The 13,745-nt window shown below is 50.0% G+C and overlaps 7 protein-coding genes across 7 annotated transcripts; 4 read left to right on the top strand and 3 right to left on the bottom strand.

Annotated features, from left to right (window-relative positions):
* Positions 1 to 611: 611 nt before the first annotated feature.
* On the top strand, positions 612 to 1,371 carry N7477_000733 (putative C6 finger domain protein; the record flags this gene model as incomplete). Its single annotated transcript, XM_056962396.1, has 2 exons — positions 612 to 980; positions 1,063 to 1,371. 2 exons carry the CDS (start codon positions 612 to 614, stop codon positions 1,369 to 1,371), a joined length of 678 nt encoding a protein of 225 aa, XP_056827399.1.
* Positions 1,372 to 1,993: 622 nt separating this feature from the next.
* On the bottom strand, positions 1,994 to 4,533 carry slx4 (the record flags this gene model as incomplete). The annotated part of the gene is made up of 2 exons (XM_056962395.1): positions 1,994 to 3,721; positions 3,778 to 4,533. 2 exons carry the CDS (start codon positions 4,531 to 4,533, stop codon positions 1,994 to 1,996), a joined length of 2,484 nt encoding a protein of 827 aa, XP_056827398.1.
* Positions 4,534 to 5,421: 888 nt separating this feature from the next.
* Positions 5,422 to 6,126, bottom strand: N7477_000731 (EKC/KEOPS complex subunit CGI121/TPRKB; the record flags this gene model as incomplete). The annotated part of the gene is made up of 3 exons (XM_056962394.1): positions 5,422 to 5,742; positions 5,793 to 5,915; positions 5,971 to 6,126. The coding sequence occupies 3 exons, from the start codon at positions 6,124 to 6,126 to the stop codon at positions 5,422 to 5,424; spliced, it is 600 nt and encodes a 199-aa protein (XP_056827397.1).
* Positions 6,127 to 6,329: 203 nt separating this feature from the next.
* N7477_000730 (Bax Inhibitor family protein) lies at positions 6,330 to 7,398 on the top strand (the record flags this gene model as incomplete). Its single annotated transcript, XM_056962393.1, has 2 exons — positions 6,330 to 6,856; positions 6,918 to 7,398. 2 exons carry the CDS (start codon positions 6,330 to 6,332, stop codon positions 7,396 to 7,398), a joined length of 1,008 nt encoding a protein of 335 aa, XP_056827396.1.
* A 398-nt stretch (positions 7,399 to 7,796) lies between these two features.
* Positions 7,797 to 8,669, bottom strand: N7477_000729 (uncharacterized protein; the record flags this gene model as incomplete). The annotated part of the gene is made up of 1 exon (XM_056962392.1): positions 7,797 to 8,669. One exon carries the CDS (start codon positions 8,667 to 8,669, stop codon positions 7,797 to 7,799), a length of 873 nt encoding a protein of 290 aa, XP_056827395.1.
* A 1,108-nt stretch (positions 8,670 to 9,777) lies between these two features.
* Positions 9,778 to 10,382, top strand: N7477_000728 (RBM8 family RNA-binding protein; the record flags this gene model as incomplete). The annotated part of the gene is made up of 2 exons (XM_056962391.1): positions 9,778 to 10,017; positions 10,155 to 10,382. The coding sequence occupies 2 exons, from the start codon at positions 9,778 to 9,780 to the stop codon at positions 10,380 to 10,382; spliced, it is 468 nt and encodes a 155-aa protein (XP_056827394.1).
* A 1,346-nt stretch (positions 10,383 to 11,728) lies between these two features.
* N7477_000727 (putative glycosyl hydrolase) lies at positions 11,729 to 13,198 on the top strand (the record flags this gene model as incomplete). The annotated part of the gene is made up of 1 exon (XM_056962390.1): positions 11,729 to 13,198. One exon carries the CDS (start codon positions 11,729 to 11,731, stop codon positions 13,196 to 13,198), a length of 1,470 nt encoding a protein of 489 aa, XP_056827393.1.
* Positions 13,199 to 13,745: the final 547 nt, after the last annotated feature.

The raw sequence follows: 13,745 nt of genomic DNA, 5'->3' as shown, positions 1-13,745 counted from the left end.
CCTTTGAAATCCATGTTTACTTTGAGAAAACTGTGTCGATTGTGTAGCACTTTCATGCAGCAGTCTGTGAGTGTAGTTCGAGGCATTCTTTGTACGGACCCTCAAACAGCAAGTATGGTGAGGAGGCATTGGGAAGTTATATGGGTAATAATCATAAGCAGCCTCCATTAACAGAAGCCGAGACGATGAGAACCATTTCACAATGGCATGATCTATCCAATACATCAAATCTGTACCAAACCCCCGAGGGTAGAAAAACAACATTCGAGGACAATCTGCAGACCAAGGGGAGCTGATATGCCTGAGGCCTGCAAATAGATCCAGTCTATATCTATGGTTGTTTGATGTCTAGACAAGACGCACTTTCAATGCCATCCTCCCCTGTCTACTTGTTGCTCAAGACATCTTAAGCCATCGTCACCCTTGAATCCAACTTGCACTCTCATTTGATCTACAGATATTCAACCAAGATTTGTGAGTATTTCTGCCTCTCTACCGTACAACTTGAAGATATCAAGCATCTTGAGCCCTTTCCATACCCATATAGGCCCAATTTGTTCCAGCTAACCGTTTGACCGATCTTGCTCATAGCCTCTATCTTTCCTCAGCCCATGATATCTCCTAATATGTCTGGAGTCCTAATCCCTAACTTCCCTGAGCATCTGAGTGACGATCACACCAATCTCGGACTATTGCTGCCGTTGGAGCTTCCCCAGACTGCAACCAGCCAAACTCCCACTGCCAGCTCCCTGAGCCACCCGAGTGTTCAAACTCCCAACAAGGAAGAAAGTGCGAGCCCAATCTCGACCCCGAAATCCTCTCGAAAACGCCGCAGCAAGCAGAACGGCGACACAGCGGAGTATTACTCGGAGCGTGCTCGCGAAGATGCATGGCGTGCCCGTGAAGCAGCGGCGCCGAAGACCAGTACTCCAGAGTCCGCTAAACGCGCTCGAACTCGTCAAGCATGTGACCGTTGCAAGGTATGTTTACCCGTCCATTCTTCTTCCTTTTTCTTTTCTTTTGCATGAAATCCACATCACTTAAGCCTCACCCGGTCAATAGTATCGTCGTCTCGCCTGCGACCCCGATCGCGAGGGCTGCGCTGCCTGCTCAAATTCAGGACTATCTTGCCAGATGACCGATCGAGTCACTGGTGAGACTCTAGTTCGTGGGGAGGCCAAACGGCTCAAAGACAATCTCGCTGCTTTGTCGAAGACTGTGATGGAGCTGCGTGAGGAAAATCTGAGGTTGCATGGACTGCTGCAGGCCTTCTATGACCAGTGCCAGGTGAGCATATCCAATGTTCAGATCAACGAGGTTGATATGGGGTGGGGACAAGCAGCCCGTAGCGGGCGAACTCCTCGACCTTAGCACTTCTGCTTTCCTAAGCCCATGCCGAGGTCATATACTGCCTTGCACCATGGCAATGTGGCCATCTCACTTTCTAATAACCTCTTGGTCATTCTCTTCTATCACTATTCTCTCCGTCATTGGTTCTGATCCTCGCTTTTTGTTCAGATGCAGGGTCACAATTAGGGGTATCGGGAAGGCCTTTGAGATTTAGGAATCTGTGCACTGCATTGGCGATGCTCTTTTCATTCCAACAAATTGATTGATTGCCTACACAGAAATAAGATACTGTCTATCCTGGAAAATTGCTTTTGGACTCAAGATACATGCCTTAGGAGTGAAGGAAAGGTTTGTTGCTTCAAGAATATCCTATTAGCGTTTCAGACAGGAGCCTACATAAACAATCACGATTTCTCTGCTTGGACATCTACAGCACTTAAAAAAGCGCAGAACTATTGGATCAGAAATCAATATGCATGGAGAGTAATGCCAAGCCTCGTCTTCTTTCAAGAGGATTCCAGTGTGAGGAGGACGAGGTAGACTGGTATTGAAACAGCACCATAGTCAATTCTCTATATCCCTTGAAACTCCCGTCACATCTGGACGTTATCCACTCCTCCATATACAGGCCTAAAATATTATTTTATGCACTCAATTGGTGCTCATATAGAACGCGTTTGTCACCGCTTGCGTTTCTCCTCCAGCAGCAGCAGATCCCCTTGCTCTCGCACCACTCCCGCACAATCCCTGTATGGACCTCACGGTCTTCTCCAACTGAATCAAGCCCTTCGACGTTTAGCCAGGCTGTTAAGTCCTCCAGGATGATGGGATCGTACATCACAATCTTTTCTTGCCACGTTGGGCGAAGTCGACCGGTGTGCATTGATGGATGAGAGGACTGGGATTGAAGCCATACAGCTTTGGTAATCTGCATAGATAGGTCTGCCAGGCTGTCTCGCTTAGAAGAGTCCGTCTCGTCGGCTTTGGAAGTTGAAGTCGTCACTTGCTTTGTGGCGCGTGAGGATTTGGTGATCGTCGTCTTGCGTTTGATTGGGCTTTGAGACAGTGATGTCTTTGTAATGATGTCGAGGGAAGGCTCACGGATTGAGCTAGGGGTTTTCGAGAAAATCTCGGTGTATCGCTTTTGCACTTGACTTGGGGAGAGGAAAACATCATCTTCGGAATCCTGGATCTCCTCTACATCTATAAATGACGGTTGAGTATTGTGCCCTGCCTTTGAGTCCTTGCGTATGCTCCTTGGTGAGGAAACCACACCAAGCTCCGCATTTTCCGTTATAGCCGTTGATGTTAAAGTGGTCGTGGTGGTGGTGCTCTGCTTGGACTTCGCTTTCCCTTTGGGCTTGACGGGTATTGTTTGAGAGTCTGTCTTTCTAGGGTTGGTGACTTGTGGGGTTTGACTCAGTGTCACAGGGACAGGGCTTCCATGTCTGGATTCCCAGCACTTTTGGAGCAATTCAATCATCTTCTTGCGGCCTCTTACGGACTTGAAACCAAAAGAGGCAATCTGGCTGGACAGCTCGGCATCTGTGAAGCCATTGTAATGCGGCATTGAAGGCTGTTGAGAGTCTGCTCGTTGATTACTTGTCCTTTTCGCTGAATTGGCGCCAAGGCGCTCCACTAGCTCAGCATGATTTGCAAGGTTAGGCTTTGCCACATGTTTTGACTGTTTCATTGTCTTCCCGGGCGATGTATCAAGCGGTCCAAGGTCAAGGTCGAGCCAATCATTATCCCGAGCTGCTGGAACACGAGCCTTGATTGTGGTGGTGGCAATGTCTTTCTTTTGAGGAGCTTCAACTGATTTTGTGAGATCCACCATATCCAGAGGCTCCGCTTGTATCAAAGACCCTTCTGCGTCACGGGCACCAACAGACCACAGATTTCGTTCACCAGCTCGACGAGATACGACTCTCGAGACGGTACCTGCTTCTCTTTCCATAGAGTAGATTCTCTCTGATTCGCGTATAGCTTGTTGCATCTCCCTTAGCGCCTGAGGAGAATCTTCTCTTTCCAACTGACTGCAGGTCCCGAACATGAGATCCTGAGTATCCAACGACTTGGCAGCAGCTTCAGGCGACAGAACGGTGAATACAGGGCCTTTGTCCGTTGTCTTTTCTTTGCTTCGTCGAGACTTTGGCTTACTGACATCTGTGATGATATCTTCCATTAGAGCGTCTTCGGGATCTTTGGCTGCATATTGGGCAGTCATTCGGGCCGTCAATGTTGTGAAACGCTTCTGAGTTTTTGGCTTCTTCTTAGCTTTGGCACTCGAAGAAGAAGAGTCTCCTTCCTGGGCCGAAGATTCATCATTCAATGTGATTTTGTTTTTTTGGTAAACTTGAGGGTCCACCAACTGAAGCAAATCAGCCGAGATCCCGTACAGAAGCTTACGAGCATAGTACTACATACCTCTATTCTCCTTCGCTTGGTCACACCACCGCTAAGTGTGTCTGTCGGGAGTTTGCGTGTCTCCGAGCCTGAATCAGAGTAGTTATAACCCGATAGAAGCTTCCCGAGCCCAGTCGTGGTAGGGTGAGAGGCATTGAGGTCGAGCTGATCATCATCATCGACCACAAGAACGTTTCCAGGACCATCCTGCTTTGGCGGCGTCCAGTCCACCCTTCTTCTCATGGCCTTCTCCAAATGTAACTCTTCGTCTTCCTCCAGTGCGTTCAACTTTTTAGAACCGAACTGTTCAGACGAGCCATCCGGGGATTGTTGGTTTATTGTTTTCTCACTCTCGCTCCTCTTCTTCATCTGAGGCTCATTGCTCGACTTGGTCACTTTGCCGGCTAGGGTCATGTTACCCAGCTCCTTGCTCTTTGCGTTCTTTCGTGGACGACCTTTCACGGTCACCGTGCCCTTTTTGGGAGCTTTGTCCCGCGAATCAAGGGAGTCTGTCTTGACGGTTTTTGGGGGTTTCGACTTTGGCTCCTTTGTAGCTTTCTTTGTTCTCTGTGGCGATTTAGTTGACACATCCTCGTCCTTACAATCCAAGATTTTAGCCTTCTTTGTTGTTCGGCGCTTCGGCTTAGCTGCATCATCTGTGGCCTTGGGTGTAGGAAAGAAGCGAGAGCGCGAAGGTAACGGAAGCAGCTCCGGGGGGCGAAGGTAAGGACGGTGACGTTTCGTCTTGTGGCGAAAGAGGGAAATCCCTATCTGCATCAATTGCAGTTCTTGTGGGAGCCCGCGGTGGAGGGTTTGGAGAGGACGATAGGACAATAACATCCGCAGAGCTCGTCATCGTGACGAGCGGCGCGTTGTAGCTGATTATTTTCGGATCTGGGCGCGTCTGGAGGGTACAAGTTCACGTTCGACTTCGATAAATAGCTGCCATAATCGAGAAGAAGAGAACGGCCGCCGTCTCGGTCACCTGCGCGTCGAGCGAGTTCCTGGATGTCGCGTTAAGACATGATGCGGCGGCGGCGAACGCGACTCTTGGCAAGCAATGGGATTGCCTTTTTGGGACGAACTTCATGTTGGGCTGGGCAACGGTCGGAATTCAACTCGTTATCACCTGGTCTTGACTTATGTGGCTCGAAATCTATGAGACTAGCGAGAGCATTGTTTGCCAACTTGCCAATTCCCTTTACGATCCAAGGCTGAATAATATGGCTCAACTTGGACAACTTTCCATCCAATGTCAGTCTGTCCGCGAAGTATACAAAGCTTGCCAATCGTAGCGAGTTTCTAAGGATACAAGAATCTCTTCAGATTATTAAACATTTTCCAACAGTATTATATAGAATTTCGAATCCAATTTGGATGACTTGTCATAGGGTATCTGTCCCATGTATGAGGTCATAGCTAAATGACATGTTGACCTTGGGTCGCCGAGACCTAATGTTGCGCCACATGCCGACAGTGTCTTTACGGAATCACTTTGCTCGACGGTGATGCCATCAATAATTCTGTGCTCAAGACGGCGGGTTCTAGACGTGAGGGCCGACTGCCACTGAATCCATCCGCAAAAAGCCTAGCGGTAGCTATGACAAGACTGTATGAATGGTGACTTCGCAAGATTTGAGAGACCTTCGAGAACCAAGGACACAATCATGATCCCCTTAAGGCAATAGCACCCAGCAACGAGAGTTCCAAACGACTTTTGGCATCATTGGCGTGGACACCATTAGCCCCAGTGGAGATAGGCTTGGGATCGGGCAAGGCACCGAGCTTGTAGAATTTCTTGATCTTTCCGATGTCAGAGACTTGTGATAATGTCTCGTCATTGAATGGAACGGGGGTCCCCTTGACAGATGCTTCCAGGTGCGCCGCCACGGAGTCGTGGGTTATCTCCGGGACCACGGAGACTTTGACGACCAGCAGATCTTTAGTGGAGTCGGCAATGCCGAATTTACGGAAAGAATCCGCAATCTAAACGTATTAATGATTCTCCTAGATATCCGATGCAGTAGGTAACGTACATTGTTCGTAGAGCTAAATGAGAACACAATCTCGGAGTGCACATTGCGGGACTTAAGCCGGCTGTTCATGTAATCATTGATAGCTCGAAAAATTGCAGTGATCGCGTGGGCTCGTGATAAAACCTGTTTAGATTTAGATCGAGAATTCTATGCGGATGAACAGTGACTGTGTACATACCATGCTAGCATCAATTAAGGCATATTCAAACTCCGAATTGCCGGCAAGCAATTGCTGCTTCAGATAGTCGGCGTTTTCGACATTTCGATACAGCGCCACGTGAACTGGTAGTGACGGAGGAAGGTGAGGTATTTCGATCGTCTCCAGAAGCGCCATGATCACAAATGAGTGCCTTTCGGTCGGGCCACAAGTAAAGAATGACGTATTTTGAGATTCAAAGACCGCCATCCCACTCTGTCACGTGCGTTTCCAGAAGCTTCGGACTTAAGAACTGCCGAGTTTCCGGTGAGTAATCCGCCATCATTGAGGCGTCCGGATATAAACCACTCTCTTGCCATTCCCCTCTCGACATCATCGTCATGGCTTTCTTTTTGCGGCGTCCGTTTGCCGTGCCCTCGGCACTGCGCCAGGCACCTAAGCTCTCAAATACCGCGCGTTTTATTCACAACTCTCCGATCAAGCCCACTCAGGCCCCCAAGCCCTCCGCAGCGTCCTCTACCATCTTCGCCAAGTCTCGTCAGACCTTCCAGAATGCCTTCCGCCGCACCTACATGCAGCAGACCTTCAACGCTTCTTCGGGTAACTTCACACAGAAGCTGATGTATGGCGGTGCCATCGTCGGTGGTACCATCTTGGCCACCAACTTCATCTTCAACCGCGAGACTCGCGAGGACGGCGGCATGCCCGCTTACGAGCGTAGCTTCCTGAACGAGACTTTCATGCACACTGGACTTGGTATTGGTATCATTGGTGTTGCTGCTCGCGCTCTTCACTCCAACGGTTGGTCGTACCGCCTCATGTCCATGAACCCATGGCTCGTTCTCGGTGTCGGCCTGGTCGGCAGCATTGGTTCCATGTACGGAACTTTCTATACCTCCCCCGATAAGTAAGTCACTTCAACCATCCATGTTTGAGATTAAGGAAGGAAGTTCTAACTGTTCAACCAGCTATGCCGTGAAGTATGGCTTTTGGACCTTGTTCAACCTTACCCAGGCTGCGCTCCTCTCTCCTCTGATGTTCTACAACCCTGCTTTGCTCGCCCGTGCTGGTCTGTACACTGTCGGTCTCATGGGCTCGATCGCCTTCGTTGGCGCCACTGCCAAGCAGGAGAAATACCTGTACCTCGGAGGTCCTCTTCTCGCCGGTGTCACCCTTGTTGCTCTCTCTGGTCTCGCCCCCCTGGTTCTTCCTGTCACCGCTGCTCGCACCCTGATGTGGTCTGAGCGTATCTGGCTGTACGGTGGTCTGGCCGTCTTTGGTGGCTTCACCCTCTACGACATTCAGAAGATCCTGCACCATGCCCGTCTCGCCGAGCGTGGCTACATGAAGCGTGATGTTGTCAACGAGAGTGTCAGCCTTGAGCTTGACTTCATCAACATTTTCATTCGCATGGTACAGATTCTCAGCATGAGCAACAACCGGAAATAAGCCGTCTGGTGATTGACAACATGGGCGTTACAACGGTTGCTTTTTTTCATTCATCTACACGAACTGTACTTTAAACGACTTACTCACTTTATTCTCTTGTTTCACTTGCAGCTTTCATTATAGTAGTCAGCCGAGGTCTACGAACGGGGAATCCAATCTCCACTCCTTGACTTTCGTTCAACAAATAAGGCTACAATCCTTCATTCTAGCTTTGGAATACAAAAAACATTGAAACTCCATTCTGCTATCACTGTTTACCGTTCTCGTATGTGCAGGGTCATCGGTAACCCCTATTAAGAATATTCGAAAGACGTAAGGAATCACATAATAATCCGGAGCTATGCGAAGTCAACCATTATCTCGAAAGGCTCATTCCAAATGAGATGCAAAGACCTAGATCAGCCTCGGAATCCCAGATCTCCTGCGCGCAATTGGCCATATTGAGCTGGACGCACACGGGCCGAGAAACCAATGTATCGCCCTGTAGGATCTCCCTGCAATCCGAGATAGACAGCCTGTTGCATAATTGCAGTAGATCGTGCCCTTTCCTTGTCGAGGGCAGCCTGAACTCTTCGCTTCGCTTCGAGGGTCATGACTACCGAGATTTGAGCTGTTTGCTCTCGGACCTGGACCCAGTTGAGCCCTGCCACGTCCTTGCCCTTTTGTTGGGTGGTGATTCGGTGCCAGATGGTAGCTGTGATCTCGCGGAAAGTAAGCAAAATTAGGCCGACTGTCATCCATGAACTGATGCGGTCCTTGGGTAGATGCAGTTGCATAGTCTTCTCCATGTCCAGGTTCGCATTTACGACTTTGAAGAGTGGGCACTCGTTTGTTTGGTTGTCAGGGAAGAAACCCAAGACTTCTTGTCGGAGTATTGGCTTTGACCCCAGCTTCTTGTGTTTTTCTTGGACACTGGTGCCTTTTAGGAAGATGCCATTGGCACTTGTTCCATTGTTCAAGGCATCTTTGACTCTGGCTCCGTTGGTGCCCGAATTCTGGATGGCGTTTGGCTCGACTTGGGTTATTTGAATAGCCGAAAGGATTTTGAAGGTAAGTAGAAGAGAGTTATCGGCAAGACCCTCGAGGTTGACAAAGGCGCTGTTGTGCTTGCTAAAGTTGACTGTCGTTGTAATCTGTGCGTGTGGCCCAGAGTTTAGGCAGCGTAACTTCTGCTGAAGGCGCATGGTTCCCACGATCACATCGAAACTGGCGTCAAGTTCGGTGTTTTGTTCATGGAGCTGGCACATTTTGCCTGTTCGCTTGTCGTACATGAGTAGTCCAATGGACTGTCTGGGGGATCGCATTGGTGCTTTCTGGCAGGTACAAAGAGGGTCGTCACTGTTTGCCATCTGGTGTCAATTATGTCGTTCGTCTTAGCGCATGCGAGGACTCTCAAGTCTCACCAACGCCACCATTTTGAAGGTCTTTTGCCGTGTATCTCAGGCTCTTGGTCGGTGTAGCGGAATGCATCCGGTGTCATCTTGATTAAGATGAGTTGAGAAGATCGCTCGCCTTGGATTGCTGGAGGGAGCTAAGTGAGAGGTGAAAAGTTGTAAAGAGATGAATCCCAAGTCTCGAGCCTTGAACTCCAAGGTCATTTATAAAGCCTCTAGTACTAAGTTGGCTCTCATTCTCTTTTCTCACTTTCTCACTTCACGTCTCCCTTATTCCTAGCAACCTCGAGAGCTTCGCTCTTCGCACCACCCACGTGTATACTCCCCAGGTCAATAAAATCTTACCAGCGTGCCTCATGCACATAAATTCGGCTATTTCTTCTTCTCAGATTTGTGTTTGGTCGAGTATAACTTTAGTGATGCTGTCATGCCATAAGCCTCATCGCCTTCAGTAGACCCGTTCCAAATTCATAGTCGAATGGAATTTTGAACCATTGAGACATTTTCTCATTAACGACACCTGTCTCGAGTCTAACCATGAGTAGCTCACATGTGTCAAATGTGAGCTCATCAGAGTACACAAATTGTTGTCGTGGAATCTTGAGGCTAGCAAGATCAGTGTGTTGTATGAAATCGTTGTAGTTCGTGCATATATGGGGAGATCTCTTCAGATTGTTGCATACATTTCGCAGGGTATTGTATAAAGGTTTCCGCGGTATTATATATTGGCCAAGCGCGACATCAGCACACTAAATTCGCCTGAAAGGACAAAAGAGATCACTACTACAATTGTCCCAGCAACAGACACGATGTGAAGACGACGGCGGACGCTAAACCTAAACGGAAGGCCAAAGCTTTTCCCGCTCCGCGCCTTCACTTCGCAGACGTCAGACGGCAACCCCCCCCTTGGCTCCAGTGGACACCAGCGCCTCAATTCCTTTTCTGATTCTTCCGATCCTGTTCCTTCTTTCTATAAGTGTCCAGAATGTCGACTGAAATGGAAGTCGACCCGCCCGTCGCTCAGGACGACGCACCGCAAGGCGACGGCTTCGAGCCTAGAACTCAGTCCAACTCTGTCGCCGTGCGCAGTATCGAGGGATGGATTGTGATCGTGTCCAACATTCACGAGGAAGCCTCAGAGGAGGATGTCACGGAGCTCTTTGCCGAGTACGGCGAGATCAAGAACTTTAACTTGAACCTGGATCGACGGACAGGTTATGTTAAGGTGCGTGCGGGCCACTCTATGGGCTTGTCGCTAGCGCTAGCAGCTGCGACCCCAGCTCTTGGATCATATCGGCGATGGCATGATTTATGTCGTTAGAAACATTGAGAGCACTAGAAGCTGACACCTCACCTCGCTAGGGATACGCCTTGATTGAATACTCGACCCTGCCCGAGGCCAGTGAGGCCATCAAGAATCTCAACGGAACAAAGTTACTCGACCAGACCATCTCAGTTGACTATGCGTTCGTTCGTCCACCCCCGTCCGGCAAAGGCAAGGCCGGAGCTAAAAATGGCCGTGGCGGCGCCAGTCGTGGTCGCAGCCGCAGCCCGGATCGCAGCCGCAGCCCTGAGGGTGACCGCAACTAAATACACATTCCTTGCGAGGAATGAACTCTTATGGGGGTTTCTCGCCCGTCCCCTTTCTTTTGATACCTGAATCCCTCGTTCTGTCATCCCTTTCCGCCGCAACGCTTAGTCCTTATTTCCCCCGCATACCCAACAAGTTTCTGGATGGATGACGAATGAGATGGGTTTCATAAATTCGCCGGCACTCTACACCTCTTGAACTGCCTCGTCTGTGCTTTGAGAGCCCAGCAAAGCTTTACCTACGAAGAGATGTATGTCGGCTTCAGGATACATCGTCCTGATGGGTATGATAATTCTCCCCTGCGACCAGTTTCATTCAGCTACTGACTTGGAATCAGAACAAAAGAATGCTTATGGAATAGCTCATGGTCTGTTTGAAGACCGCTCTTTCCAACGAATGTCTGCCAATTAGCCTAATGACAATCTAATGGTTCAGCTAGCACCAAATATACTTGAAATGCGAAAGCGCTATTATGTCTACGAGTCAATGTGATTGTTCTGCATCGTAGCTCATCCCAATCTTACCCTTGGCTTGCATTGATTGGTGATTTGGATCAACCTCCAAGGCCAAGGAGGATCCAGAGTCTCCGCGCTTCACGCTCCGTTGGTCCCGGGATCTGCCAGTAGGAAAGATATCAGAAAGACTGTGCACGGATACTTATATTTTGAGATCAGTAGCGGCCTAGCGTGTACTTGTACTGAACAAGCTCGGCTCCGTCCAAGCGTTGTCCAGGTACCTGGATGGAGATGCATCACGCGACGTCCCTGTGGCGCACACTGCCAACACACCACATCTCGTCATGCACACCAAGGTTTCTATCAGGACATGCTGTCTCTCAAGCAAGTACTCGCGTGCCCTCTGTACTTCGCTTTGATCTCCATGGAACACCTACTTCCAAATGCGGTGGGTCGGGTGACTAAGCCCTGTTCCAGCCCAGACCCCAAACCCCTTCCTTCCCCGCATCGATGTCCCCAGTCTCGTGCTGTGTCGTTCCGTGCTCTCCTGGTGTTGCATTCTTATAGAGGAGGAGGGGCTCAGCGCTGGATTTCCTAGGCTCTGACAGGGACGACGGGATGACTCTCCCATCCACGTCTGCGGCCTTTACCAGGCCAGCCTTGTCTTTATATAGGGTTCTTTCTCTATTCACTCTTCTCTTTGCACCTGCGGCCAATGCGCTGGCGCATCCGCCTCAACAGCCACTTGTTGGCAACCCTGCCGGTCTCCAAAGTCCTTTCAACACAGTGGATGACATCCTAAACGAAACTGATGTCAGCTATGTGACGGGGTCCGTGACCTCGTCAACGCCCTTGAGACGCAGCAGCACCTGCTCAGTGCCTTGCGGGCCATGCAAGACGAGTACTTCGTGCTTTGGATGGGGACTTGGCCGAGCAGTATCGATTGGACCGCGGCTGTTTTGGGAACACATGTCGCCGCCACACTCTCTTCCTTTACCTCCAGCGTCTCTGAGCTCGACAAGGCACCCTCAGAGGACTGGTCTTTTGCTGCACTTGAGAACACGATCAATCAATTTTTCAGTCACACCACTACGTTTTACTTTGGCGAGAATGCTTTCAGTCTCAGAAATCAAGCCTACGACGATATGCTCTGGGTCGTGCTGGACTGGCTAGAAAATGTCAAATTCCAAGACTTGCACTCGGATCTGCATTATTCATCTGGCAGGTCGTCCGACAATTCTACAGGTGAGGAATGGTACGGCACACAATTCCGCAACTCAGCTGCACACCGAGCACGTATCTTCTGGGAGCTGGCCTCGACCGGATGGGACAAGACTCTCTGCAACGGTGGGATGATTTGGAATCCGAGCCTGATACCGTACAAGAACGCCATCACAAACGAACTTTTCATCTCCGCAAGCATAGCAATGTACTTATATTTCCCAGGCGACCCCATTGACGCACCGTTCGTCGCCACTTCGACTAGCAATGCACCTAAGAAGGAGAATCCGCATAACACGACACATTTGAAAGCTGCCATTGATGCATATGCATGGCTGAAGAAGTCGAACATGACGGGCATCTACGGCCTCTACGCTGATGGCTTCCACATCAGCGGCTGGCAAGGCTCGTCGAACCCTGGATCGCGGAAATGTGATATTCTCAACAAGATGGTCTTCTCCTACAACCAGGGAGTCATTCTCAGCGGGCTGAGAGGTCTCTGGCTAGCCACCAGCTCAATGAGTTACCTCGACGACGGTCATGATCTGATCAAAAAGATTCTTCTTGCCACCGGGTGGCCGCAGATCTCATCAACCAAGTGGGCCGGCCTGGGACGTGGCGGTGTGATGGAAGACACATGTGATTCCCACGCAAGCTGCTCGCAGGACGGACAGACATTCAAGGGCATTTTCTTCCATCATCTGACAGAGTTCTGTCGGGACTTGCGACCACAAGAGGAGACATTCCTCGCAAGCAAGAAGGCTCCTGACGTGGATCATGATTGGGATGAGGTGTACAGCCAGCATCTCAAGACATGCCATTCCTATGGTCCCTGGATTGAACATAATGCGCGGGCTGCGCTCATGACTCGTGACGAAAAAGGCAAGTTCGGCATGTGGTGGGGACTTCCCTTCAACCGATCTACTGTCTCCGATGAGCTTGTGAATAGTAGCACTCTCCCTGATGGTGCTGTGGACTACATCAACGAGGGGGCCATGGCGGATACGGAAACTTTCGGCCCGGGAGTGCCGCGGGACTTCAATGATCGTGGCCGTGGCCGTACCGTTGAGACCCAATCTGGCGGTGTTGCGGTGCTGAGAGCACTGCTCCAGTGGCAGACCAGCGATGAGGCTTCATGAGATTGACATTGGCGTTCTGGGTTCGGGAAAATTGGGGGTTCAGTTCAGGGCTCTCAGCTCTGGGTATCATTAAGCGCCGTCGCATCTGTACAATTACATCCTCAGCCATTAACTATGACTTTGGCACGTTGCCTTCAGTAGGATCCCTGCTCGTACAGATGTACAGATCCCTGCCTCGTCTCCTGACCCCCCTTTCCGCCCAGCCTCACAGAAAATAACCTCCTATCCACCCTGCCCACCGCAGCCCGTGCACGGAGACACCATCGGCCCTAGTCTTACCTTAGAGCTTGGATCGAGCGGATCCAAGCTCATCCGCAAACAATCTACCGCTCCACAGAAGCTACAGTTACGGAGGCCCAAGCAGGAAACGGGAACCAAAAAACAAGGTAAATCATACTAAACCTGATTATTGTAGCGCAATAGATCTGCGAGTCAAAACAGTGATCCTCGATAAGGGCACCATGTGACGTGATGAAATCGGGTATTTTCCTTTCCTAACTTTTGAGCCGAAAAGAACGAAGACCTCATTCCTCCCAGATTCCAAAGT

This window comes from Penicillium maclennaniae (assembly GCF_028827695.1).
Source record: "Penicillium maclennaniae strain IBT 15551 chromosome Unknown utg000001l:1.0-3280838.0:1.0-3283122.0, whole genome shotgun sequence".
In the NCBI taxonomy this organism is placed as follows: Eukaryota; Fungi; Ascomycota; class Eurotiomycetes; order Eurotiales; family Aspergillaceae; genus Penicillium; species Penicillium maclennaniae.
This window is presented reverse-complemented; position numbering and strand designations above follow the sequence as displayed.